The sequence below is a fragment of the Eulemur rufifrons genome, chromosome 15 (genome assembly GCF_041146395.1).
Source record: "Eulemur rufifrons isolate Redbay chromosome 15, OSU_ERuf_1, whole genome shotgun sequence".
NCBI lineage: Eukaryota > Metazoa > Chordata > Mammalia > Primates > Lemuridae > Eulemur > Eulemur rufifrons.
Window position 1 is genome coordinate 32,065,574 of NC_090997.1, and position 26,160 is coordinate 32,091,733.

The 26,160-nt window shown below is 35.7% G+C and overlaps 1 protein-coding gene across 2 annotated transcripts in view; it reads left to right on the forward strand.

Annotated features, from left to right (window-relative positions):
- Positions 1-310: 310 nt before the first annotated feature.
- Positions 311-26,160, forward strand: part of FAM135A (family with sequence similarity 135 member A) — a 114,496-nt gene continuing 88,646 nt past the window's right edge. The window contains exons 1-4 of one of the 2 annotated variants that reach the window (XM_069487313.1): positions 413-505; positions 2,088-2,176; positions 12,612-12,704; positions 14,184-14,299. In XM_069487313.1, the coding sequence (XP_069343414.1) occupies positions 14,223-14,299 (77 nt within the window). In that variant the 5' untranslated portion in view covers positions 413-505; positions 2,088-2,176; positions 12,612-12,704; positions 14,184-14,222. Of the gene's footprint in view, positions 506-2,087; positions 2,177-12,611; positions 12,705-14,183; positions 14,300-26,160 lie in introns of both variants that reach the window. The other variant, XM_069487314.1, reaches the window with a different exon arrangement.

A 26,160-nucleotide genomic window follows, 5' to 3' on the forward strand; every position in this document is an offset into this window, starting at 1 on the left:
TACTTGGGCTCGCGCTTTGTATTGACGCAAACTTCCCGTTCTCGCGGGAACTTGGGAACGGGAGACGGGGAAGGCGGACAAATCTCTCGAAATCTCAGTTGGTGCTGGAGCTGGAGCCGCGGCGGAGGCCCTCGAAGGGCGGGGCGCGGAGTTTGAAAGGGGCGGGGCCTAACCTCAGAGAGGGGAGGGAAGAGGCGGGAGGAGGAGGTGAGAGAGGCCGGGGGCGGGGCCGCGCGGCCGAGGACCTGTTGATCGCAGGTATAGCCGGCTGGCCCGGGCTCCCTCGGGACTGGGGCGACTGCGCATGCTCGCTGGCCGCGCCGGGCCAGTAGCCGAGCGGCGGTGACGAACCCGCTCCTCGGTTGCGGTGGTTGCGGTTGCTGCGATGGCGATGTGAGGGGGCCCGGGGCGGGATGGTGCTGACCCGGGTACGGCCGGATTCTTCCAGCTGGACAACGAGCTCCTCCGCCCGACAGTCGGGGGAAGAGGCCGAGTCGGGCGAGAGGTAAGCCCCTAACTGACCCCTCTGGCTTCCCGGCTCCCGACACCCACGACCCCTCCTTCCGTCCCTTTTTCCCAGGGGCCAGGCAGGAAGCGGCCTCCTTCTCTTCGAGTCCGGCTTGCCCGCTGCGGCCCCTCACACGACTGCTGGCGGTCGTAGCCCGGCCCCGGCCCCGCTGAAGGTCGGTGGGGACAACGGTGCAGGACGCTCTCCGGGAGGCGAGGGGCCGAGGCGCGCCTCTCGCCTGGTGCTCCCTGCCGCGCGTCCCTCGACTGGCTCCTCCTGAACCTCATGCCTCCTGTGTGCCAGCCTTCGCCTGCCCTTCGCACCCTGCTTCTCCGTGGTCGCCCTGTCTCTCCTTTACTCACCTTTGGTGGTTCTGCTTTTCCATCCCGCGCCTCCCCACATGCCTTTCGCCCCGGTGATCCCTCCGTTGGAAGCAGTGTATCCTTTTGCTTCTCTCGATTTCTTCCCTCCCACTGTGCATCCCTAGTCTGGCTCTCCCTACCCGAAGCTTCTTTCCCTCGCCGACCACATTTCTCTGTTACCTCCGTAATTTCTATCTTGGCTGTCTTTTCCTCTCCTCCTTTTGGTAGTTTTTCTGGCTCTTTTGTTAGTTGCCGATTGTATGTTTGGCTTTAGCATCGCTTTGCACTAGAGTTCGTTCTGTGCCCCACCTTACCTTTGGAAGCCCTCACTCCCTTAGTCCTCTCTTGGTAGGCACCCTATTTCATCGCTTTCTAATGGCCCCTGTCTTTCCATCCTTTTCCGTACTGATCCCAGTTCTAGTTTTTATTCTTGATTTTTTTTTTCCCTCAAACTTTTTTTTCCTGTTTGTATCAGTCGAGTGTCTTAATTAACTTCAGTCCGTTTACCTTACTTTTTATTAAATCTCTGAAGAGTTCTAACATACCCTTTTAGTTTCTTCTGCTTTCCACCTAAACTAGAATTCAGTATTCTTCGTTCAGCTTCCAATTTAATATCTTCATCTTTTTTCTTCACCTGTTGGAAATACCATCAAAAGAATGACAGTAGCAATAAGCCTGTTACACTTTCTGATTGAGGCTTTCTTTTTTAAGAATTATGTTTACCTGATATGCCAGGAAAAGCAAATTGAGTACAGACTTCAACAACCCTTTATAGGGTTAAGATTGGTTAAAGGTTGACCTACAAACATATGCTTAAATTTGGAAATTTTCTTGTCCTCCAGTATATGTAGTTGTCCAAGAACGAATCTTAAATGAAATTTAACACAATTTATTTTATAAAATTTATTAATTTGACATTTTATACGTTTTTTATTGTAATTGGTTGCATCATTTTCCTGAGAGTATCTGTTCTCTTCAATAAATGTATGCAATTTCTGCTAACTTAAGAATAGAATTAGTGTGCTTACTGAAGGAGAAAACTGTGAGAAGTATTAAATTTTTGAATTGGGCAAAAGAAATTTCTAACCACTTTTAGAGTCTCTCCCCTTCATTTGGCTTAAATAAAACTTCTTTTTCTAAAAAATAATGATAAAGTATCTTATTTTGAAGGCATCTGCTGAAGCAATTACTTTTAGTAAAGTTTGCCTTTATTCCAGGTTTGAAGATCAACTGGATTATGTATTTCGTTCTGGAATCTCAAAGCAGTCCACAAAGAGTAAATTCTTCCTTACGTTGTCTATGTCAGGTAGGAATTAAGTTTTCTCTTTTTGTTTTAAGAAGGGAAATGAATACTAAAGCAAAAAAGTCTGGTCCCTTTTTTAAAGTGATTTAGAGGTAAAAGTAGGAGGCTCTGCTTGTCATTAAAGCACACTTTTAGACAAATCAGCAGTTGTCTATGGTAAGAGGTGAACTCAGCTTTCAAGTTTTTTAAATGATTTTTCAAATGCAAATAGAGATAACTGCTGCTTCTGAAGAAAGCTTACACTTCAAAAGCATGTATTTTTATTTTTAGGTAAATATTCTTTAAAAAAAGTAAACACCTACAAGTTCGTGTTGGTATTTTTAGTGAGTTGATTCCTGTGCTTTTAGAAATTAAAATGAGGATTCACGCAGACAGCAGGCACAAGACTAGAAGTCAGAAGTTGTGAACTCTTATGACTCATGACATTAGAATGTAGATCCCACTTAACCTCTATAGCTCAGTGTCTCCACCTGTAAAATGTGGATAATAAAGGTGGCCACCCAGTCATCTCTAAATAGCAAAGTAAGCCCTAATCATTTAAATATGCTTAGGGCCACTACAGACAAAAATTGCTGTAAAAATACTTAATTTTTATCTTTTTAATTTTAGACTATGTAGTAAGAGTGCAATTGATTACTTAAATCCTAGATCAAACTGGGACTTAGATCCTTTTTTTGGTTTAATTTCAGACTTCTGTGAAAAGTGTAGTACAATGCTAATGAACTGTGGACTAGCTTAGATTAGTTAATGGTCATACACAGTGAAACAGACACTGCAGTATTCCATATGTAAAGCAGATAAGCCCTTTTTGTTTGCTAGGAGTTGACACTGAAAGGAGATGTAAAAGTTATGCATATATCTTTGGTTACCTCCTTAATTTTCTGTTGTCATATGTTTTCACTTTGTTTACTGTAAATATAGACACTTGAGAGTGGGGAGTTTTTAAGGGAATAGAAGGGGCAAGGATTTCCTTTGCTTTGATTCTAGGTATTGAGGAAAAACTACTTAAAAATGAGTTTTTTTATATGTACATGTTTGTGTTTAAATAAATGGATGGAGATGGGGACATATAGACTTAAAGGGAGTAGTGTTTTTGTCATGAGTTGTTTGTCTGGAAGAAGGTTTAGAAATGAATAGGAATAAGAAATGGAGTGATGTTATAGAAGAAAGCATTCTTAATGGACTCAATGGCTTTTCAGAAAAGTTACAAAGTGCAAGTTGTTAGGCAGGTCTAGGTTTTTCAGAAGGAGAAAGGTAAAGCAACTCTTCAGTGGGTTTCACCATTTTATTTTTAAAGATTGGCAGTTTTTAACAGATACATACTTGGTTACCAGTGATGTGCTAAATTTAAAATAAAAATTACCCTCTTTTTTCTCAACAGAAATATAAAGGTATAAGGCATGTTAAACCATAAAAAGATATCTCCTACTTGAAAAACTCCTTATTTGGTAGTTCTTATTTTGATTAAACTTTATGAACTATCTCTCAACTGAGAAACCATTCTGAGAAAATTATAGCATCTTTCCTTTTATAGCATTAGGTCTCTATCAGAGAACATTTAAGTGTTATGAAATGTCCTTTTGCTATAATTCTTAATTTAAACTGAAATAAAGAATTTCTTTATTGGAATCCCCTTGAAGTTGCCTTATAGGATGCAGCTGCTTTATTCATGATTGTTTTTAGAGCAGTGATAACTGACACCTGCTCTTTGATGGCCTCAAGTTGCCAGTAAGTGAGGGCTTATTGGCAATCATAATTTAAGACGTTGGAAGCCTTTGCCATTACTTTTGTCTTTTTAGAATTGAGAACCCCAGATTTTTAGAACACCATCATCCTTACTCAGGTTTACTTTAAGACTGAAAATTAGTTTTCTTCCTCAGGCAGATAAGGTTAGAATGTAGGCTGTTACCAGCCCCTTTCTGTAAAATTAATCATTTTGTCAAAGTATAATAATAGCATAAAATGAAAATGCTCGTAAAGGGCCAAATTTTAGTGGTAGAGTTCTAAAGTAGTCCTCTAGGCAGGGGGGAGTCAGGGAAATGTCAATAAAGAGTAAAATCAGTAGAAAAATTCTTTGACTAGTTGAAATATTCACTGGTATTTTTCCTGTTTTTCTCTAACACCATAGAATATTTTAATTAGAAGCCACCCCCTCTCCTTTTAAGGTCCTGTGGCCTGTAAATGAAAATATTTTTCAAGCCATGCAATTGAAACTTGTAATAGTAGCCTATTTAGTTGCATTATTTTGAATAGACATTTCAAAGGTAATCATCTTTAAAAATTGATATATACAGTGTAAGCTATTTATTGAGCACCAAGTTCCATGTTTAGTGCTTTGTATGTATTACCTTTTCAAGCCTTACCTTTGAGCTAGGAATTATAAATATTATTCTCATTTGAGAAAAGTGAGGCTTAGAGAGTCTGAATTAGAATCCAGGTCTGTCTGATACAAAAGTTACTGGTAGACTAAAGAAAGCAAGAAAGCATGGGATGTCAAGAAAACATTGTTTCTTAGAATATTTTTCAGGAAGAATATTATAATTCTTTTTATTCTGGTTCTGAGCTTGTTTTCTGTTGATATAACCAATAAGAAGAAATATTTTGAGAAATGCTGAGCACATCCCAGAACTATGTAGTAGATGATGACTGTGGTTTTTTCTCAATTTCTCTTCCTGTTAAGAGTAACTTGTTTTTGGTAATTTTAGCTGTTCTGAAGTTGTTAGATATAAAAACATGACATATTTGAAGACATTCTGTATTATGTTTCTGACAGGTTTGTTTTGTAGCATGTGTGCCTTAAAAGTTTGTAGTATCAGAGGTAGCTTTCATGAAGTGTCACATAATGAGCAGAGTTCTTTCTCTGTTTATTTTATTCTCTTGTAGTTAGTGAACCATGAAAATACTCTCAGTGATTCCTTCTACGTTATGTTTAAAAATTGCTTTTGTTATGGATTTTTTATTGTATTAACACAATTGCCCAAAATTAATAATGTTCTTTTTGAGAATGCATACTTCTTAATGTAAATGTCAGTTCTAAGATTAGCAATAATGCATTTCCCTTTTATTAGACAGCAACTATTTAAACACAGATTTTAAAGAAATTGGAAGAGAACAATGCCTTTAAAACTTTTGTTTGTATGGGCGTGGGGTGTGAGAAATTTGAGGATTTCATAATTAGGAAATAATATTAATTACTTGGGAAATTGAATATAGTTAATTTATTAAGTGTAATTTTTTTCATTAATGTTGCATTCTTAGTTTTTCTTTTGGTACAGGAACATTTATCTCATGGTTTGATGATCATTGACTCTATTTTCTACAGCAATTCAGGTGTGGACTTTAGAATTAGGCAGGTGCAAATATAGGCCATGGTGTTTGATACCTTTCAGTTTTTTGTGCTGTTCCATTATTTCCTTACTGTGTGATAAGTTAGGTAAACTTTCTGCTCCTTAGTTTCTTCACCTGTAAAATGGAGTAATAGTAGTTCTTTCATATTTTTATGAGAATTACGTTAAATAGCGTCATTAAAGCTACTGGTGCAAGAGTAGGTATGCCAAAAAATTTCAGCGACTATGTTTGGTTTTTATTTTATGTTGCTATTTGGTCTATATTTGGCATTATCAACAGAGAAACATATAGATTTTTAAAATATAACTTGTCGGCCGGGCGCGCCGTAATCCTAGCACTCTGGGAGGCCGAGGCGGGTGGATCACTCAAGGTCAGGAGTTCGAGACCAGCCTGAGAGCAAGAGTGAGACCCCATCTCTACTAAAAATAGAAAGAAATTATCTGGCCAACTAAAATATATATAGAAAAAATTATCCGGGCATGGTGGCGCATGCCTGTAGTCCCAGCTACTCGGGAGGTTGAGGCAGTAGGATTGCTTAAGCCCGGGAGTTTGAGGTTGCTGTGAGCTAGGCTGACGCCACGGCACTCACTCTAGCCAGGGCAACAAAGCGACACTCTGTCTCAAAAAAAAAATATATATATATATATATATACACATATATAACTTGTCTCTTAAGCTATTCTTATTATCTTTATTTTGGAAAATCTCCCTTCTTCCCCTCTTCCCCAAAGAAAAAAATTTAGTAATCTATTCTTTTCTTAAATATTTCTGTAATTCATGCAATGTGGCATAGGCTGGCCCTCAGGAGTTCATTTTGATGAGTGAGGAGTGTTGGCTAAAGTTTCTAGACAAGTGATTTTTCTTATTTTATGTGCCCTCTTTACTGTAACGATTCCGATGAGCTCAGCTTTGCTGTGAGAGCTGTTACTGATGAAAGTTGTATTGTACGTGTGAACGATTGTAAGGCAAAAGAAGTTTAAAAGTGATCTGAGTGGTGGTAATCTTCAGAGTCAGGCAAGTGACAGGTGGCTTGGCCAATTTAGAACAGGATATAATCCAATGACTGAGCATGTTTAGCCCCTGAAAGAGGAAGGGCAGGGTGTCAGGGTCTCAGCTAACGAAGAAGGGAGTTGAATGTAAATCAAGAAATAAGACCATAGCTTGGATATTCACACTGAACCAACCAATGTAGACCTAACCAACTCAGGTGGCCAGAATTTACACTGTATAGCAGATTGTTTTCAGTTTATTGCTGTATGGTCTGACTTGGTCAAGATTAGCTCAGAGACTATTAAGGGCTAGAGCATATGTGGATTGTTCTCCTATACCATAGATGAGTGGGACTTAGGAAAGGTGGCACCTGAGTATACCTTCCACAGAGAAACCCATCTTCCGACTCTCCTCAGTCTGCTATAGAACATGACTGTTACAAGAATCCTTTGATATTCACAAGAGAACAGCATTCTGAAGGCTTCTGAGGTCACTCCTGTTTTGTTCCTGCTTATTCCTTTAGAGAAGTCCCAAGAAAAAGCAAAATTAGACTAGCTAATATTAAATGTATTAAGTTAACCTCCCTCTGGATCCAGAAAATTTCTCTGTTCCCATCATATTCCTATTTAACATGCTGGAATTTAATTATACACATCAGATGTTCTTCCCTCGGTTGGGCCTGGATCCGAAATGTTAGTTTCGGTTCCCACTTATCTGTCATAGCGTGAGCCCCTCATCTAATTGTGTGTGAATCTGCTGGTCCTTCATTTGGTGTCAGTTCTCATATGGCTATCATAATGTGAGCCTCTTACTACATTGAATGAATGTTTAAAGGTGTGTGTATTTTTTTGTACAATATGGCCCCTAAATGCAAGTTTATTACATTATCTAGAGTTCAGCTAAAGAAACTGAATTTTCTCCTAAAGCTGGAGGAAAAAGTGATTATGTTGTACTTAATGAGCATGATATATCATTTGCTAACATGAGATCTTTCTAAGGCATTTTTAAGGGTAACGTGGTCCGTAAGCAATTTTTGCCTGATGCAGTGTCTTTTGGGCATCATGATTTGGACTGTCAGTTTTATGGGCTCTGAGCTCATTTGTCCCATGGTTGCTAACTTGGGAGTAGAATTCAGGAACTGGAGCCATTGCCTTCATAGTTGATGGAAGTGGTCCCCTAATTCCTTAGGTTGACAAGGGGAATGCCTGGAGTCTCCAGTTTGTTCAACTCTGTTACTCTGCCTTAGGAGAAAGAACATTTTCATAATTCAAGAGTCAAGGCTATTTCTTGATTTCTGTGGGAGAATCTGATAGTTCCCTGTGGTCTCCAGCTCATCTTGAGGGACCTCGGACCTGTGCCTCTTAGTTTCAGGTGTTTCCACATCCTCTTTTAGGTTCTGAAGCACGCATGAATTCTGACTGCATTCAAGGTGGTTAGCTCTTGTTTTAGGATCACTGTAAATAGTGCAGGAGCATCTCCCACATTTTTCCAGATATCCATGCCTGAACTCTCCTTTGTGTATATTCTGTGTCTCTCAGCTGATCTGATGGGAGTGAGCATCCCTGTAGTCTTAGAAGTTATGCATGGTTTTATGTACCTATCACGATTTCTGAGGCAGTTACTATACTCTTAGCAGTTAAAGGGATGGTTTGGTATTCCTAGACTATGCTGTCCAATAGAAATATGTGAGCCATGTAATTTAAAATTTCCTAGTAGCCGCATTAAAAAAAGTAAAAATAAACAGGTAAAATTAATTTTAATAATGTAACCCAATATATCAAAAATATAATTTCAAGATGTGATCAATATAAAAACATTAATGAGATATTTATTTTTTTTGTGCCATGTCTTTAAAATTCATTGTATACTTTTACAGCATATCTTAGTTCACACTTTCTGTTTAGTACTCTACATTTTTAATGATTAAAGTAAAATATAGTGATATCAAAACAATAAAGCTATGTTTAATGAGAAAATATTTTACACTGCTTCAGCGTTTAGATTTAAATTAATTTAGAATTAAATAAAATTAAAAATTCAGTTTCTTAGTCATACTAGTCACATTTCAATTGTTTAGTAGCCACAAGTGCTAGTAGCCACCGTGTTGGACAGAGTAGTTCTAGGGGACCAAGAATGTCTTTCAGATTAGTTAAAGACTTTGTTTCTTTGACAGTAAACTAAATTTTCATAAGTACTACAAGGTAGTTGTCAGATTGTTCACCCTGTCAGGTTTGATTGGCAGAGAAATCCCTTCTTGTCTCTCAGGGCTTTTCAGCATGTTTCTCATTTAGTATTGGAATCATTTCCTGTTTGGGGTTCCCCTCTGGCTTCTTTGGATTGGAGTTTGTAGTTCACTCAACTAGATTCTTTCTTAGTGACCCAAGAAATGGCCCAGAAGGGAGCCCTATGTGTATAGACCTCCAGATAATTTCAGTTTTATACCACTTTGCCAGATCCAGGAGAATAAGTCAGCTGATTCCTGTAGCTTCAAAAGCTTAGGTTAAAGTGAAAGGTTCTGAGCCTGCCAGCAGACTGTGCAGGAGGGCCGTGAAACTCTCAGGTCCTGATGGGTGCAGAGAGTTCCTTACAGTGAAGTGTCCCATGTATCAACTAGGTAAAAGGAAAGAAGCTCTTTCTGCAGTTTCTTTAGTTCTTGAGAGGGAACAGACCAGAGTTGAGGAGATGAGGTCAGAGAAGTTATGAAAGGTCCATATTATTATAATGTCATTTTATAGGCTATCGTAAGACAGTTTTACTAAATAAGATGGGAAGCCACTGAGGGTTTGGAACACAGAAGAAAGACAGAAGGTGCTTTTTTGAAAATAGTCTGAGGAGAGGGGATATATTAGGGTATAGATTAAGTGTAGTTGTTGTCACAAAGTCTGAGCAGGTGGTAAGATGTTCAGGAATCTAGAATCTTTCCATCTTTTTGCTTTACCATCTTCAGGGCTTTGTCCTATTCTGTGTGATCAATACTAGATCACTGTGAAAAAGGTATTACAGCCTGGATGAAGGGGAAGCAGACGAAGTCCAGGGAAAAGAATTCCCTCACTTTTAAACAAGGAGGGAAATAATGCATGTATCACTTAAGTTGACATTCCATGGGTAGGATCACTTGGCATCAAAGGAGATTGGGAAATAGAGTCTCAGTCTGGGTTGCCAAATTTGGCTAGGAAGAAGAAGGAAACAAATGACATAGTCTACCACAGTCTGTCACTCTGGCTAACTAAATATCCATGTGCATCTTTCAACCTACCTGTTGGAAACACTCCTACCTCCCTTTCTCAAGGGAGACAATCCAAGGTACCATCAACCTGTTACATTAATCCAAGTTCCCTGAAAGGTACAGTATTTTCTGTGAGATCTGCAAGTCTAGTGACCTATTAACAAAATACAGTTATCTTCTCCTCTTGTCCTCCCACACATAGCCAGCATATACCCAACATATTGTGGTGGATCAGAAACAGGAAAACACTCATAAAATCTCCCATTTGGGAAAACAGGCAAAAACCAGATAAACATTCTCTGGTTGAGAACAGTACTGGGCAGGAATGATGATGCCTTGCATTGGAGTAATATCCTTAGTTCTGCTTTCTGTTAAGAATGCCTATGTTCATTGCATTATGATCTTTGTCTTTGCTGTCTGGGTGTTTCTTCCTTACATTAACCTCCGTGGCCACATCTGAAGTTGGTGTTGAAAGTTTGTCCATATTGAGGGGTATACAGTTTTCATAGCCTGCTTCTGGGACTGCAGGTTTGCCAGCTTACAAGTTACACAGTCACAGGCTTTTGTGGGTTAGTTTAAAATTTCTTTGACAAATACAATTCTGTCGAAAACAGAATCTTATGTTTATCTCCATTAAGTTCTGTGTGCTGGTAATGACACCAAAGTTCTTTGCTGGATGTAGTTCATAAGCCTGCCTTATTTATTTCTCTTGTGTGCACCCAATGGTACATCCTTGTTTCTTATTTTAATGGCCACTGTCTTGAAACTATCTACAACAACAGGCATTGGTGGGATGACAGCATCCTTAATCTAATCTTAACTGTAGAGCTGGGTCCCTTTGTTTTGTGAAGAAATATTAAAAGAAGTCCTTTGAGAAAGGTGTTAAACATGGGGTATTGAAGTAGTTGGCTGCAAGGCTTCACGTTTCTTCATTCTTTTCTTTCTTTCTTCTCTTTCTGTCGCCCAGGCTGGAGTGCAGTGGTCTAGTCATAGCTCAGTGCATCCTCAAATGCCTGGGCTCAGGGAATCCTCTGCCTCAGCTGGGACTACAGACACATGTCACTATGCCCAGCTAATTTTTTTATATTTTGTAGAGATGGGGTCTTGCTATGTTTCTGGGCTGGTATTGGACTGCTGGCCTCAAGTGATCCTCTTGCCTCGCAAAGTGCTGGGATTACAGGCGTGAGGCACTGCGCCTGGTCTCTGCTTTATTTCCTTTCATCGTTGCTTACAAACTAGCCAATTCTTGCCTGAGTAAACACAACAAAGAACCACCGGCACACAATGTTGTGGCATTTTTCATCTACTTTTCTTGGGGCTGTGGACTTTTAATGGGTACCTAGTTCTGCAGGTTATTGTGGGAAACAGTTTTATCATTTGTTTTGTTCCCACATAACAGGGATCAGTAGTATGTTTTCCTACGTACTTTTTGTTATAGTAATGCCCTGATTCTGGTATTAATTTATGTATTAAGGAAAAGGCCAAAACGCTATAATAGGGCTCCAAAAATAAAATGGCTTAAATGAGAAAAAAGTTTCTTTCTTTTCCATTTGACAGGCCTACTGATTTAGGTAGTGGGGTTGCTATGTTCCATAAAGGAAATGCAGATATGAAGAAGACAGCTACCAAAATGTCGGATCTGGACTCAGACCCCAAGCCCATATTTTAACCATTGTGCTATGCTTGTATATATTTAGTATATCTCTTCCTGATGGTTAATTAGCTCTTTGAGGTCAGGAACATAGCTGTACCTTGTACCTATTGCAACTCCTAGCCTTTAGTAGGTGTTTAATAAATGCTTGAATGAATGAATACCCATTTCATATCTGAGTATGTTAAGGCATAGAAACTTGACCAAACTTGACTCTGAGTCAGAACCAGAGTGTGATCTAAACCTTGAACAAAATAATATATGTACAATTTTTCCAATAATAATAAAATTGGAATGTCTTATATAAAGATAGCATTGTTTTGATCTTCTTAGAAATAGTTATTAGAAAGTCTTTTGATATGATTGTTAAAGTTTAAAATAGCAGTTGTAGAAATCAGTAAATCTACATCTTTATGATGGAGAGAAGAAAAAACTCTGTTGAAGAGTGAACATGGTCTTTATTCTAACATTTTTAGTACTTAAAATAATTTACCAAGGGCAAAACATATTATTTTTCAAAAAATTTAAGCAGTATTTGAAATGTGAGAAAAACTCTTTATAGCATATCAGGCAACCTTTTTTTGTCAAACTATTTTAAATATCTCTTTATATTAATACACATACATATATTTGTACATAAATATATGAAATTTCAGAAATCACTTCTATTTAGGGAGTTATTTAAAATGGTAAATGGCATTTTTGCATCTTAAAAATTATTAATAAGCTTATAATGTTTTGGTATTCTGAGGATTGTTACTGAACTAAGAAAGTACTCTGTTTGGTATTGTACTTTGAATTATACATAAGTGAATCCTTAATAGAAATATAATAGCTAATGTTGTTATCAGTGAAATTGTGAATGAAAACAGATCTCAAACTTATTCCTGTATAGCCATTGGGGACTCGGAAGTAGGGGAGGATGGGAGGGGGTTAAGGGATGAGAAATTACTTAATGGGTGCATTGTTCACTATTCTGATTATGGTTACTTTTAAAAGCTCAGAAATTCACCACTATGCTATATATCTATCTAACAAAACTGCACGTGTACCCCTTACATTTATAAAATTAAAAAAATAAACCTTATTCCTAAACGTTACGGAGAATGTAGATTTTTTTATATAAATTGAGAATAGGAAGTAATTAACAAAGTATAGGTTTCCTTAAGATAGACTTTTTTTATTTCTACTGTTTTGTTTGAGATATTGTTTCTTTCTCATAGGGGGAACGATATATTTTTAACAGCAAGAATCAGTAACTGGAAGTACAAGATTGGTTATTTAATAATGTTAAAATGAAATTTTGATGAGCACAGGTAAGAATATGACATTTCTTTCGCATTTAATTCATAATAAATTGGAATATGTGCAAAATTTCTATGAAAGAACTATTTCAAGAACTGAGAAGGGTCTGAGATTTTGTCCTACTTGCAAGCTAACAAGTTAGCCTGCCACAGTGCCATGGATGTTGGCAGAAGACATGAGACTGATATATCAAAGACAAGGATGGTTTATACTCACAGCAGTAGCTACGTACCAGGTGCCACCTGCATATGAGTAGGTTATATTACAGGAGAAGAATCCTGAGTTTCTTTAGGGAAACCTGAATCTTTTATAATGGGCAATAAGCCTGCCTGACTTTTTTCTTGGAGGGAGACTTTATCTTTATTATAGAGAACAGTAAACAAAATCTGCCCTTTGTTCTTGTATTGAGACATGCCTCTGACTTCTAAGATTGTTCACTGTAGGATGTTTCACTTTAGAAATATCCTTGAAAAGATAATCTGGAACAAAGGCTGTCAGTGTCTCTGCAAGACATGCAGAAACACAAGAGGTTCATGGAGAATTGTCTTCCAAAGAGCTAAGCAGCAATTAAACTGCTTTTTAAAATATGTACTACTGATAAAGATGATTGTTATGGTGTTTTCTTGAAATTGTGAAAAAATGGAAACTACTGAAATATTCAACATTAGGTGGTTTAAATTATAACATGTTCATGATGTAATAGTTAACAATTAAAAATAATTTTGTAAAGCTACATTTATTAACCTAGATGTTTATTGAAAAATTAAGTGAAATAAACAGGTTATAAAAGGTATGTGTGGCTTAATTCCACTTTTATAAAAAAAATTGTACAAATGCATACATATGAAGAATGTATACCAAAGTATGTATTTCAATGGATGGAATTGTGAATGTTTTCTCTTTTGCTTGGTCTGTTTTTTTTTTTTTTAAAAACACTTCTTTGAAAATGAATACTTTAGGCTTTTGTAGTGAAGGAAAAAAGTCGTCTTTTTTTAAATTTAAAAGTGATAATTCATTTAAGAACTCTACCTATCAAAGAAAAACCTTTCATGGATTTAACTGGGGATTCACAAATGTTAGTTCTCTTTTTGACTCTGCAGTTAATTTTATGTGCAATGTAGAACTAGAAAAGAATAACTAAGTAGCTTGATTTTTTTTTTTAAGTTACTGTCTTGTCTACAAGAGATCAAGAATTTCTTTTATCTGATCTCAGGGTGTTCAGAAAAAAAAAGTTTATTTTAGTAATTTGTTATATTGTTTATTATCACATAAATGAAAGCACTCTATCAGGACAAATCTTATAGAGGTGCTATTTAGTAAGTATAGATTCTGGTGCTGTTTAGTTGGGTTAAGCTGTTAGGTACACTGAACCAATTTGCCTCGTTTTTATTTTCTGCCTATGTATTATGTTCTAAAATATATTTTAGTAATATTTTTATAAGTTGGCATTTTTGTTGTGCTTCTCATTTTTTCCCCCTTCTTTAACAAAGGTGCTGTTACCAGATTTGTCTTCTGGGTATAAAGTAAAAATGACTGAAGTTCAAGCAATGGTAGAATTCTCTGTAGAGCTAAACAAGTTCTACAATGTGGATTTATTTCAGAGAGGGTATGTATTTTATTATGAAAATTATATATTTTGCATAAGATAAAGATGTATAGCCTTAATTTAAATGTAATTACATACTTTTGTTCCAGCATAATAAGGAAAATAATGAGCTATATTGAAGTAATTATTTTCTCAGAGAAATTTTATTTGTTAGATAGATATTGGAATTATTTACATGAGTTTAATGATAATGCTAGATATATTGAACATGTATTTATGAATTTGTACTGAGCATTGAGAGGACTTTAATGAAAAAGTGTAAGATCTCATTTTTCCTTTTTAAAAGACTGCAGTGTAGTGGGGAAAATAAGATATACACAGAAAACAGTTAAAAGAAATACAAAGCACATGTAGTGATGCAGCTTTAATAAGTATATATAGGAAGTACTCTAGGGGTCAGAGCAGAAGGACATCTTGCTGGGTTAATATGTTGGGAAAGGCATTATGAAGGAATAGGATCAAAGTATGGATAGGCAAAGGATGAAGTAAAATCCTTTTAGTAGAAGACAGCAGCATGAATCAGGTATTAGAAATAGGAATGAACATGTTATTTTTAAGAATATTTAGGACATTGGATATTTTCTAGGAAAATCACAAAAGAAAGGTAGTAAAGAAAGGCAAGGTTATGTTTGTTGAAGGGCTTTTAATGTCTGGAGATGAGTTGACTAGTGATTTGGGTAACCATCAGTAGTTTCTAAATAAGGATAAAATTATCACTGTTATTACAATAAGCATTTACTAACATGGTGCAGATTATGATATATTAGAGTGATGGTTGTGTAGAAGAAATAGAAGCATAGGTAACAGTTTAGAGGTATTTACAGTAGTAATAACTCAAGATATAAGTCTGAAGGTCTGTACTAAGAATGATGGTAGTGGGGCTATGACTAACAGAAGTAGGAAGAGAGAGATTTTCTATTTTTTGGCTTGGCTTTGTCATCTTGTTGAAAAAGGAAAAATAGCTGTGCTATACTCTGCTCCACATGCACTCTCATCCCTCAACAGGCTAGCCTGGGTTTGTTCTCATGGCAGAGATAGAAGTCCAAGAAAGAGAGCAGAAGGTGCAAGGTACCTTAAATTAGCACAGTGTTGCTTCCACTGCATTCTGTTGGTCAAGCAAGTCACAAGGCAAGTCCAGGAGTCCAGGCTAGAGGGTTTTGGCCAGTACAACGCATTTTAAAATTTTTGTAGGCTTTCTGTATGGCTGACTCCATGCCATGCTTTAAAGTCCACAACCATAGTTGTTTTTGGAGACATGCTTGTTCTAGATCTAGTCACTACTACTTGGAGATCAGAATTCTATGGGATCATGCCCAGAAACTTCCTAAAAACCGTTTTGTCAAGCTGAAAATGTCTATTTAGACCCTGCTTTATTTAATTCTTTCAGTAATCTTAAGAAAGGAACCTACAGCTACTTCCTTGATTTGGCCTTTGTCCATGGGCTTCATTTTATTTTGAAAATATTACAGGAGACCAGAGATGAAATAGTTTTATTTTCCATCCCATCAAGTCCTAATCCCTCTATATTCCCTCTAGATTCTGCTTATAAAATGACTGGCTCTTTCTTTAGCTCATCTCTTTCTTGCAGAACCTTATACTTAGCTAGGAGCAAGCAGTTGGCTTTTTCAGCATTCTGTTTGGAAGTTAGCTTGCTTAAATCCAAAAGTTTCTTAGATACATTGTCTAACTTATTCCAAGTTATTATAGATAGCATATTTTAGCACTGTATAACATGGATTACCATTTTTCTAGTCTCCTATAGTTTCCTCATTACTTTTCCACTTTCTGTAAATGTAACTGTTAGTTTGAGGCAAAGTCAGTGCCACTTACTTTAAGTTTTTGTTGTGTCACACACAACTTCTAAGTATCAGTTTCTGTATTAGTTATTTATTGCCACAATAATGTAGCTACCAACAAACACAAACCCTCAATGGCATTACAGCAGTAACATTTATTTTTGCTCATAAGTCTATGAATCAGCTGAATGGTTCTGCTGATCTGGGCTGGCGTGGCTAATCTTTGCTGGGCTCACTCATGAATCCACAGTCAGCTGGCAGTTGGCTGGGTGCTAGCTGTTGGAGAATGGCTTCAGTTGGGCAGACTCAGCTCTGTTTTACAATCTCTCATCCTACCTTGTTCTCATGAAAGAGACATGGATCTAAGGAGGGAGAAAGAGCCATGCAAGGGGGCCTCTTAACATCTAAGCTTGGAAGGGGCACACTGGTACCTTGACCACAATGTATTGGTCAAAATAAGTCATAAATAAGGCCAACCCAGATTTAAGAGGTGGGGAACTACACTCCAGTTCATAATGGAAGTCCCACTACAAGAGGTGTGAATACAAGGAGGAGTAAAGAAATTGGTGACATATTTGAAATCAATCTACATGTTACATTCTATAGGTTTGTTTTTTGAAACATGATTTACGAAAGCTAAATGCTTAAGAAGCAATTCATAGGCCTGATGCGGTGGCTCACATTTGTAATCCTAGCACTTTGGGAGGCTGAGGTGGGAGGATTGCTTGAGGTCAGGAGTTTGAGACCAACCTGAGCAAAAGCAAGACCCCTTTTCTACAAAAACAAACAAAGAGAAAAAGCACACAAAAATCCCAATTCATTATTGGAGTTGGGTTTGAAGACTAGTTTGGCTAGAAAACAAATTGCTCACATAAGTTATATAAATGAAAAAATAATCATATTTGGAAACCATTAACTGCCATTTACAAGATATTTTTCATATATATGTAGCTTCTTCTGACCTATATATAATTATGTATAATTATAAAATGAGAACAAAATATTTTAATGTGTAATGTAAATGTAATATAAAATGTTCTTTCCAAGTAAAACAATTTTTTTACTAAAAATATCATGTTTATTCATTATGTGAAAGTACCTTGCTTAATAAAATCATGTTAATTTTTACCTCATATTGTTTTGTTTTGACACAATGTTATAAAGTCAGTGCTATAAATAATTAAGAGTTCTAAGAAATAGGATAGAAATGTAAGAACTTAATATTCACAAGCACATTCTTTTAGCCACTATGTTCAGTTTTCTTATCTTCCCTCCAAAAAAAATTCAGGTTTTCCATTAATGAAAAAGTAGGTATGTATTTAAGATTTTTTTCTTTCTGTGCCTGCTACATCTCTGTAAAGATCTCTGTAAAGATACTAAAGAGCAGTTCTTTCTGATTTGACTATTCCTAAAAGATTTATCAATGTTATAGTCCATTTTAGCTTATCTTTTATGTAAAAAACTAGATCTAAACAGGTTAATGCCATATTAGTGCCCTTGAAAAATAATTCAGAGAAGATCAAAGTTAAATTTTTGTAATAAAGCGCTATCCTCTTCATGTGTGAGATTGTTTTTGTGACCCTTTGCAACTTTCTTTCTTAATAGGGTATGGGAAATAAATAATATATGCAATAACAACTGAAAAATAGATTGTTTTACTTTAGTACTTATCTCATTGTATTGGATTCTTTATAGATGAATTGATTATACCTATACATTTTTCTAATTCAAATATTTTCTTCCATTATATTCTCTAACTGGTTATTTTTCAGTGTAAAGGAAGACATTAACTTTTACATATTCATTTTTATCTGGCTAGGGCTTTCCCAATTCTTGTAATACTCTTTAGGATACTAAAATACACCTAAACGTCAGAAATACTTATACTGCCATATTTAATTCTAACCTAATTAGTATAATAGTTAATTTTTCTTTTTAATATATCTGAATTGTAGAGACTATTGTTAAACAGAGTTATAAGGACATTATAAAGCATCTGGTTAAAAAAAACTTACACAGTTTATAAACTGTATAAGTAATTTAAGTTGCAAAACAAAGTTTCTAAGCACAGTTATGTTTGGGTGACCATATAATTTATGGGCCAAATCAAGATACTTTTTAAAGTGAAAAAAGGCACTGTTAATAGTATGTCCAGACAACAGATGAAAACCAGGATTGTTTCAGGCCAACCAGGACATAGTGGCATCTCCTTGTAATGATCAAATAGTCCTTAAACAGGTCTTAACTTTTTTTTTTAAAGTGACTTAAAGCAATAACCATTTGTTGTTTTCCTTAAGTGGTTGGCTGATGGCAGCTAAGCTTGCTCCAGCATCTATGGTCAGCTGATGGGTCAGGTGTAGGATAATTGGTCTAAGATGGCCTTGGCTAGGATTCCTCAGCTCTCTTTCACACAGTCTCTCATCCTCCAGCAGGCTAGGCTGGACTTAACAACTCTTAACTTTAATTGAATTGCAAAATTATATATTTGCTTAGACTTGTTGGATATAATAGATTAGTCAATGTTAAAAAAGATTCCTTAAAAAAATTTTTACCTGCTTTCAGAAGAGTAAACAGATTACTAATTCATTTACATAATAATTTTTACTGTAATTACATTGTTTTTCCTTAATGGTGAATAAAAAGCTCAGATGCTTACAATCTAAAGAAAAGCTAGTTTTATTTTAATTTTAGTCTATTCTCCTGTCATTTTGTTTAATATAGTGGGCTTATAAACTCTGAAAACAATCAAAATTCTAAAGCATGATCATAAATGTTATTAAGTGGAATGTGGATATATGTCTTATAAATTAAGATTTTTATTATACTAGAAGTATCTGATTACAAGATGGTTGACTTCCCAAATGACTTTATTCAAAATACATTTGTCAAGAGAGCTCCAAATGGGGAGGAAGTATTGCCCTTTAAATATATAGGGAAAAATTGCTATTTTTGAACACCTATTGTTGTTGGCATAAAGGATAAGAGAATGGGATTAAATTGAAGTTGTAGCGTTTCAGTTAGGTATTAATCTGGGTGAAAAATTTTCTCTCTTTGGAGACCATAGCAAAATTAGAACATCTTTTTCTAGAATTCTTTAGTGTCAGTGCTGTTCTCAGTAGCCTATCTGCAAATGGTTTGTTACTGGTTCAAGAATAGATGAGGCACTTTTGTCAGAATATAAGTTAATGCACTACTTTCTTTGAGAAAGTTTTGCCTTTAAAAAAACAAGTCAAGTGACATAAAGAGTGTGCTTTGTGATATAGTTGACTTGCTTTATTTCACTGCAGATTGGTAACAGATGTTTCACAAAGATGCACCAGTCTGTGTACCACATTTTAAGTAGTGCAGCTTTAGAATATTAGTAAATGGCTTCTAGAATGGAGTTGAGTCTAATTCATTTTGGAAGGAAGCAAATGGACTAGGTCAGGTATTTTCAAATATTTAGAAGATATGGGAGCTTTGACAAAGTGCCTCCTTTTCATATTCTTTAGCAAAGCAAATGAAATGTTATCAGTTTGATTTCAGGTATGTTTGGGAGAGTCAATAATGTAGCATACTGCTGATAATAAAATAACTAGTGAGGAAAATATTGCTGGGGCAGAAGGTGAAAGTAATACTTTATTCTTTTTAATTTTATTTCATATCTCGGTTACCTTAAAACAGTTTAATTACATGCCTGTAACTACTACGGCTTTTCTTAGTCATGTGCTGCCACCATTTCCTTGTCAAAGATATACTATTAATATTACAAAGTGAAGAACATATTGTGACTTGGAAATGAAGAAGAATATGGATTTAGAAATTGTGTTCTTAAATTTTAGTAATATCACAAAATCATGGAGCTTAAATCCTTTTGGAAAAGCCTCATAGAAGCCTAGAAACCAAGTTCCATGCAACATAGTTTTTAACAAAATTATCTTCATCCCTTCTGTTTATGATTCTGAGATTGTTAAACCATGGAAGATTTGTAGTTTGATTAAAAAGGACTGTCAGCTAAAAGAGACAGAAATTTTCAGCTGAATTTTTGTATTATTGACATTGATTATAACCTTGGAAAACAATTATTTTTTATCTATTAATATAATGTCTTGTGTATGTTGTATGCTTAAAGTTCATGAATTGAGGACTTCTGATTAAGTAGTGGTGATTGAAGCTCAGAAGAAACTACATCAAGTAGTTAATTATCTGATGTCAATATTGTGTCATTATTCTTTTTAACACTTAGAGGAAGCCCTTCAGGTTGATTTCTGTGAATTTCCCATGTGACAGTCTTAAGTAATATTTAATAGTGTCCTTATTTTCCACTATGACTAGCTGTTCCAGACTTTTGTACATTCCCTGCTCCAGGCCTGGAATCAACCAAGGAGCCCTGAATCCTTTTATTGGGAAATAGGATTTAGAAATCATAATATACATGGCGAAGGTACACATTTTTAGTGGGTCATTGCTTCTAAGCCTTTTCAGTTAACAGAACTAACAAATACATTTTTTTCTTTTGTTTGAAGATACAGTCTTACTCTTTGAGGAATCACATTTAGAAATATGACAACATAGTGTATACATAAGATTTTTTTTTTTTTTAGACAGTCTTGCTCTGTTCCCCCAGCTAGAATGCAGTGGCATCATCATAGCTCACTGTAGCCTCGAACTCCTGGGCTCTAGTGGTCTTCCTGCCTCAGCCTCTGGAGTAGCTGGGACTATAGGCACATGCCACCATGCCTGGCTAATTTTTGTATTTTTTGTAGAGATGGGGTCTTGATCTTGCTCAGGCTAGTCTCTAACTCCCAACCTCAAGCGATCCTCCTGCCTCAGCCTCCCAGAGTTCTAGGATAACAAGTGTGAGCCACCATGCCAGGCGCAAATACATTTTTATGAGAAAAATGCATCATGAATTTAATGACATGAATAGAAACTTCTCAAAAGAAGATATAAGAATGGCTAACAAACATATGAAAAAATGTTCAACATCCCTAATCATCAGAGAAATGCAAATCAAAACCACAATGAGATATCACTTAACCCCAGTGAGAATGGCCTTTATCAAAAAAACCCAAAACAACACATGTTGGCATGGATGTGGAGAGACAGGAACACTCATACACTGGTGGTGGGACTGCAAACTAGTGCAACCCCTGTAGAAAGCATTATGGAGGTATCTTAAACAGATTCAAGTAGACCTATACTGGTATTTCTAATTTAAGTTCTAATTTAAGATTACAAGGACTTTACTGTTTTGATTTTATGTTTGTATCTCTTTTCACTTACACTGAAAATCTTGGTTCTTAACAACATAGATCATTACTTACTTGCTTGATTTATATATGTTTGCAGATATATCTATGTAAGATAGTTTCAAAATAATACTAGCAGCATTACCTCCAAGACCGTAAATGTTTAAAAATTTTTCGTAGTTCTCTTTTACTGCGAAGATACATCCTGTGAGGAATATACAATCAAAATACTGTTTTAAAAATCATTTGAAGTACTTTTCTGTGGAATTGCAATCAAGTAGATAAGTTCATTTGTTTTAAAGTTAAGGATTTCTTTTTGTTTAATTTTGTTTTGTATTAGGTCATTATGAAATGTCCAATTTCCTTACATACTAAGTTTGACAGTTAATATCTCTGACATTTTTACTTTAATACTTCTCGTTTTGTTTGTATTGTGAAGGTACATCCTCATTCTTTCAAATGCGTGGTTTTTAGCTTGTTATTATCTTTAAAATTTTTTTTAGAGCAATATTTGTGAAACCATGAATAAATCAAAAATTCATGTTATTTTCTAATGAGTTCCATTGTGGAACCAGTGCTGCGCAGACAGCTCAAAATAATCAGTGAAGTATTTGGAAAGGATGTGGCTAATGAACGCATAGTACATCAGTGATTCCAGAAGTTCCATTCTGATGATTTTAATCTTGAAAATGAGCTACGTGGGTGCCATGAGACCAAGGTGGATAATGATGAGCTGAAAGCTGTAGTGGAAGTGAATCCATCTCAACCTACACATGAATTAGCAGCAACATTTGACGTTACTATTCCAATGATATTGAACCATTTGAAACAAATCAGCAAGGTAAAGAAGCTGGATACATGGGTACCACATGAATTGAACAAGCGTCAGAAGAGAAATCATCTCGAAGCTTGCCTTTCTTTGCTGTCATGACATACAGGTGAACCATTCTACACTGCATTGTCATGTGTGATGAAAAATGGATTGTTTTTGACAGTTGCAAAGCATTCGGCACAATGGTTGGATAAAGATGAATTGCTGAAACACAGTTAACAACTAAGCATTCATCCAAATAAAGCTAATAGTGTCTGTTTGGTGGTCCAGACACTGGTATTATCCACTATTATCATGAAACCTAGTCAATCGATTATAGTGAATGTCTGCTGTAACCAGTTAGACGAAATGATGAGGTTGCTTGCAATTAAGCAGTTGAGATTGGTCAATAGAGACAGGCCAATCACTCTTGCAAGACAATGCTCGACCACATGTTACACAAACAATACTTCTCAAACTACTGAGGCTGGACTTGCAAACTGTCTGTCATCCACCATATTCACCAGACCTTGCACCAACTGACTACCACTTCTTCCAGGCTTTGGACCACTTCTTGCAAGGAAAAATATTCAGTTCTCAAGAAGGTGTGGAAAATGCCTTTCATGATTTTCATCATCACTCGCTCTCCCAGCTTCATCGTTGCTGGCATAAACAAGCTACCATTAAAAGATGGCAAAATTGTGTTGATAGTGTAGGTGCATATTTTGATTAATTAGACTGCTTGTTTGAGATTTAATCTACACTTTTGATTTGAAATTGGACATTTCATATTTAATGACCTAATATCTTGTCAGTTCTTGAGTAATTTTATAAAGATATATTTTTATACTTTATATTGACAGTTTTAGTTGTTTTTTTAGCAAGAGATTGTTCTGAATAACCTAGCCTACCACAACTCTTAGAATGACAGTGTTTTATCTTTTGATTTTTATATTGAATTCTGTCATTTGATACTTTATTTTTACAAATAGTTGACTAATGTACATTTTAAAGTTTTATTCATTTAAAAAATTATATACTTTTAAGTACCATTAATTTTAATAAAAATGTACTTACAGTAACAGGCTGCTTTCATAAATATTAAATAAACTTTACTTAAAATAATGTTCGTATTTTACTGTTTTGTGCTTTTCCCCCGGTCCCGTATGTGTAGTACCTATCACATAGATCCCCAAAAAGTGGGGAATGAATGGTATTCAGGGAATTTTAAATTACTAGGTGATATTCTAGTAGTATGCATTAGATACAGAGTTTTTTTTTTTTTCACTTTTTAACATGAAATACTTTATTGACATGATTTCTTGTAACATTTGGCAGAACTAGTGCTCGTGGGACATGCTTTGTGATAGGCTATTATAAAAGTATTTTTCTTTGTTTTCTATTTTTTAATCCGCCTACTAATTTCTATTTTAAAATCATAATTATGACCAGAAAAATCTAACTAGGAAGCAAATCCAATGATCCATAGTATCCTTATTCTTAAACTAAAGAAATGTTTTTTCATGTAATATTAGGTGAGATACTATTAAAACGCACTACAGTGCTATTGTGGAAATATGTAAACAGGAGTGGGAAAACTGTAGCCCTTGGACCAAATCTGGCTTGCCACTAGGTCAGTTCCAGTCATATTCATTTGTTCACTTTGCTTTGGTTTCATTTGCACATCAGCAGAAATGAGTAGTTACAACAGAGACTGTATGGCCCACAAAGTCAAAAAATATTTATTACCAATCCCTTTAAGAAAGTTTGTTGATCTTTGATATAGAATATAGAATATTAGAGAACCATCTTCTTCTCACAAGATGGTTACTATCTAATGGTTTTTCCTAATACATTGTAACAGAGAGGCAGCTTTTTTTGATATTTTTGAAAGATTTTTTTTTATTAGGTGTTCCTTTTTTTTTTTAGGTGTTCCTTTTTTTTTTTATTATTATTTCAGTATATTATGGAGGTACAAAAGTTTAGGTTACGTATATTGCCCTTGCCCCCCCCACGCCCCCCCCGAGACAAATGGTAATTGTATATATTTGTGGGGTACAGTGTGATATTTTGAAATATGTATACATTGTGGAAGGATTAAATCAAGCCCATTAACATATTTATCACCTCACCTGCTTATTTTTTTGTGATAAGAACATTTGAGTCCATCCTTTTAACAATTTTAAGGTATACATTATTATTAACTGTGGTCACCATGCTGTGTAGTAGATCTCTAAAACTTATTCCTTCTGTCTAACTGAAACTTTGTATCCTTTGACCAAAACATCTCCCCTTTTCCCATTTCCCACCCTACTCTACGCCCCATACCCCCAGCCTCTGGTAAACATCTTTAATACACACTCTGCCTCTATGAGTTCAACATTTTTAGATTCCACATGTAAATGAGATCATACAATATTTGTCTTTCTGTACCTGGCTTATTTCACTTAATGTAATGTCCTTCAAGTTCATCCGTGTTGTTGCAAATGACAGTGTTTCCTTTTTAAGGCTGTATAGTATTCCATTGTGCGCGCACGCGTGTGTGTGTGTGTGTGAGAGAGTGATGTTTTTCATTCATTATCCATTCATCCCTTGATGGTCACTTAGGTTGCTTCCATACCTTAGCTACTGTGAATAATACTGCGGTGAACATGGGAGTAAAGCTATCCCTTTGGCATGCTCGTTTCAATTCCTTTAAATATATGCCCAGTAGTGGTATTGCTGGATCATATGGTAGTGCTATTTTTAGTTTGTTGAGGAACCACTGTACTGATTTCCATATTGGCTGTACTAATTTACATTTCCACCAACAGTGTATAGTGGTTTCTTTTTCTCTACATCCCCGCCAACACTTATCTTTTTTGTTGTCTTCTTGATAATAGCCATTCTAACAGGTGTGATTCTTATTGTGGTTTTGATTTGCATTTCCCTGATAAATAGAGATGTTGAACTTTTTTTTTCATGTATCTGTTAACTATTCATATGTCTTCTTTTGAGAAATGTCTATTCATGTACTTTGCCTACTTTTTAATCAGGTTGTTTTTATTCTTGCTATTGAGTTCCCTATGTATTTTGGATATTAGGCCCTTATCAGTTGTATGGTTACAGATATTTTTTTCACAATCTATAAGTTGTTTCTTCACTCTGTTAATTGTTTCATTTGCTATGCAGAACATTTTCAGTTTGATATAATCCCATTTGTCTATTTTTGCTTTTGTTGCCTGTACTTCAGAGGTCATATCTAAGAAATCATTTATTAGAACAATGTTGTGGAGTTTTTCCCTATGTTTTCTTCTAGTAGTTTTATAGTTTCAGGTCTTATGTTAAGTCTTTAGTTCATTTTGACTTGATTTTTGTATATGGTGTGAGGTAAGGCTCTAATTTCATTCTTCTGCATGTGGATATGCAATTTTCCTACCACCATTTATTGAAAAAATTGTCCTTTCCCCATTGTGTGTTCTTGGCACCTTAGTCGAAAACCAACTGACTATAAATGCATGGGTTTATTTCTGGGATTTCTATACTGTGCCATTGGTTGATATGTCGTTTTTATGCCAGTACCATACAGTTTTGATTATAGTAGCTCAGAAACATACTTTGAAATCAGAAAATGTGGTGGCTCCAGCTTTATTCTTTTGGGTCAAGATTGCTTTGGCTACAATATGAATTTTAGCATTGTATTTTCCATTTCTGTGAAAACTGACATTAGATAAATGTAAAGTTTTGTTTAAATATCTCCAAACTTCAGCAAACATGTGTTGAGCACTTAATTGTGTATAAATTGTTTTGTTAGGACTGTGGGTATACACTTATGAAGAAGACATGGTCTCTATGCTCAGTAAGTTTAAAATGAAGCATCTATTAATTACTATTCAGTCTTAATTAGCTTTAAAACATGTACTTATATATTTTAAAATAGCAATATTTCACTTAACCTTTAGTCAAAATTCTCAGCATGGGAAGTTCCTAGAAGACTTGGTTCTCCTCCAGTTCCAAGGCTCCAGCTGATTCCACTTTGATTTT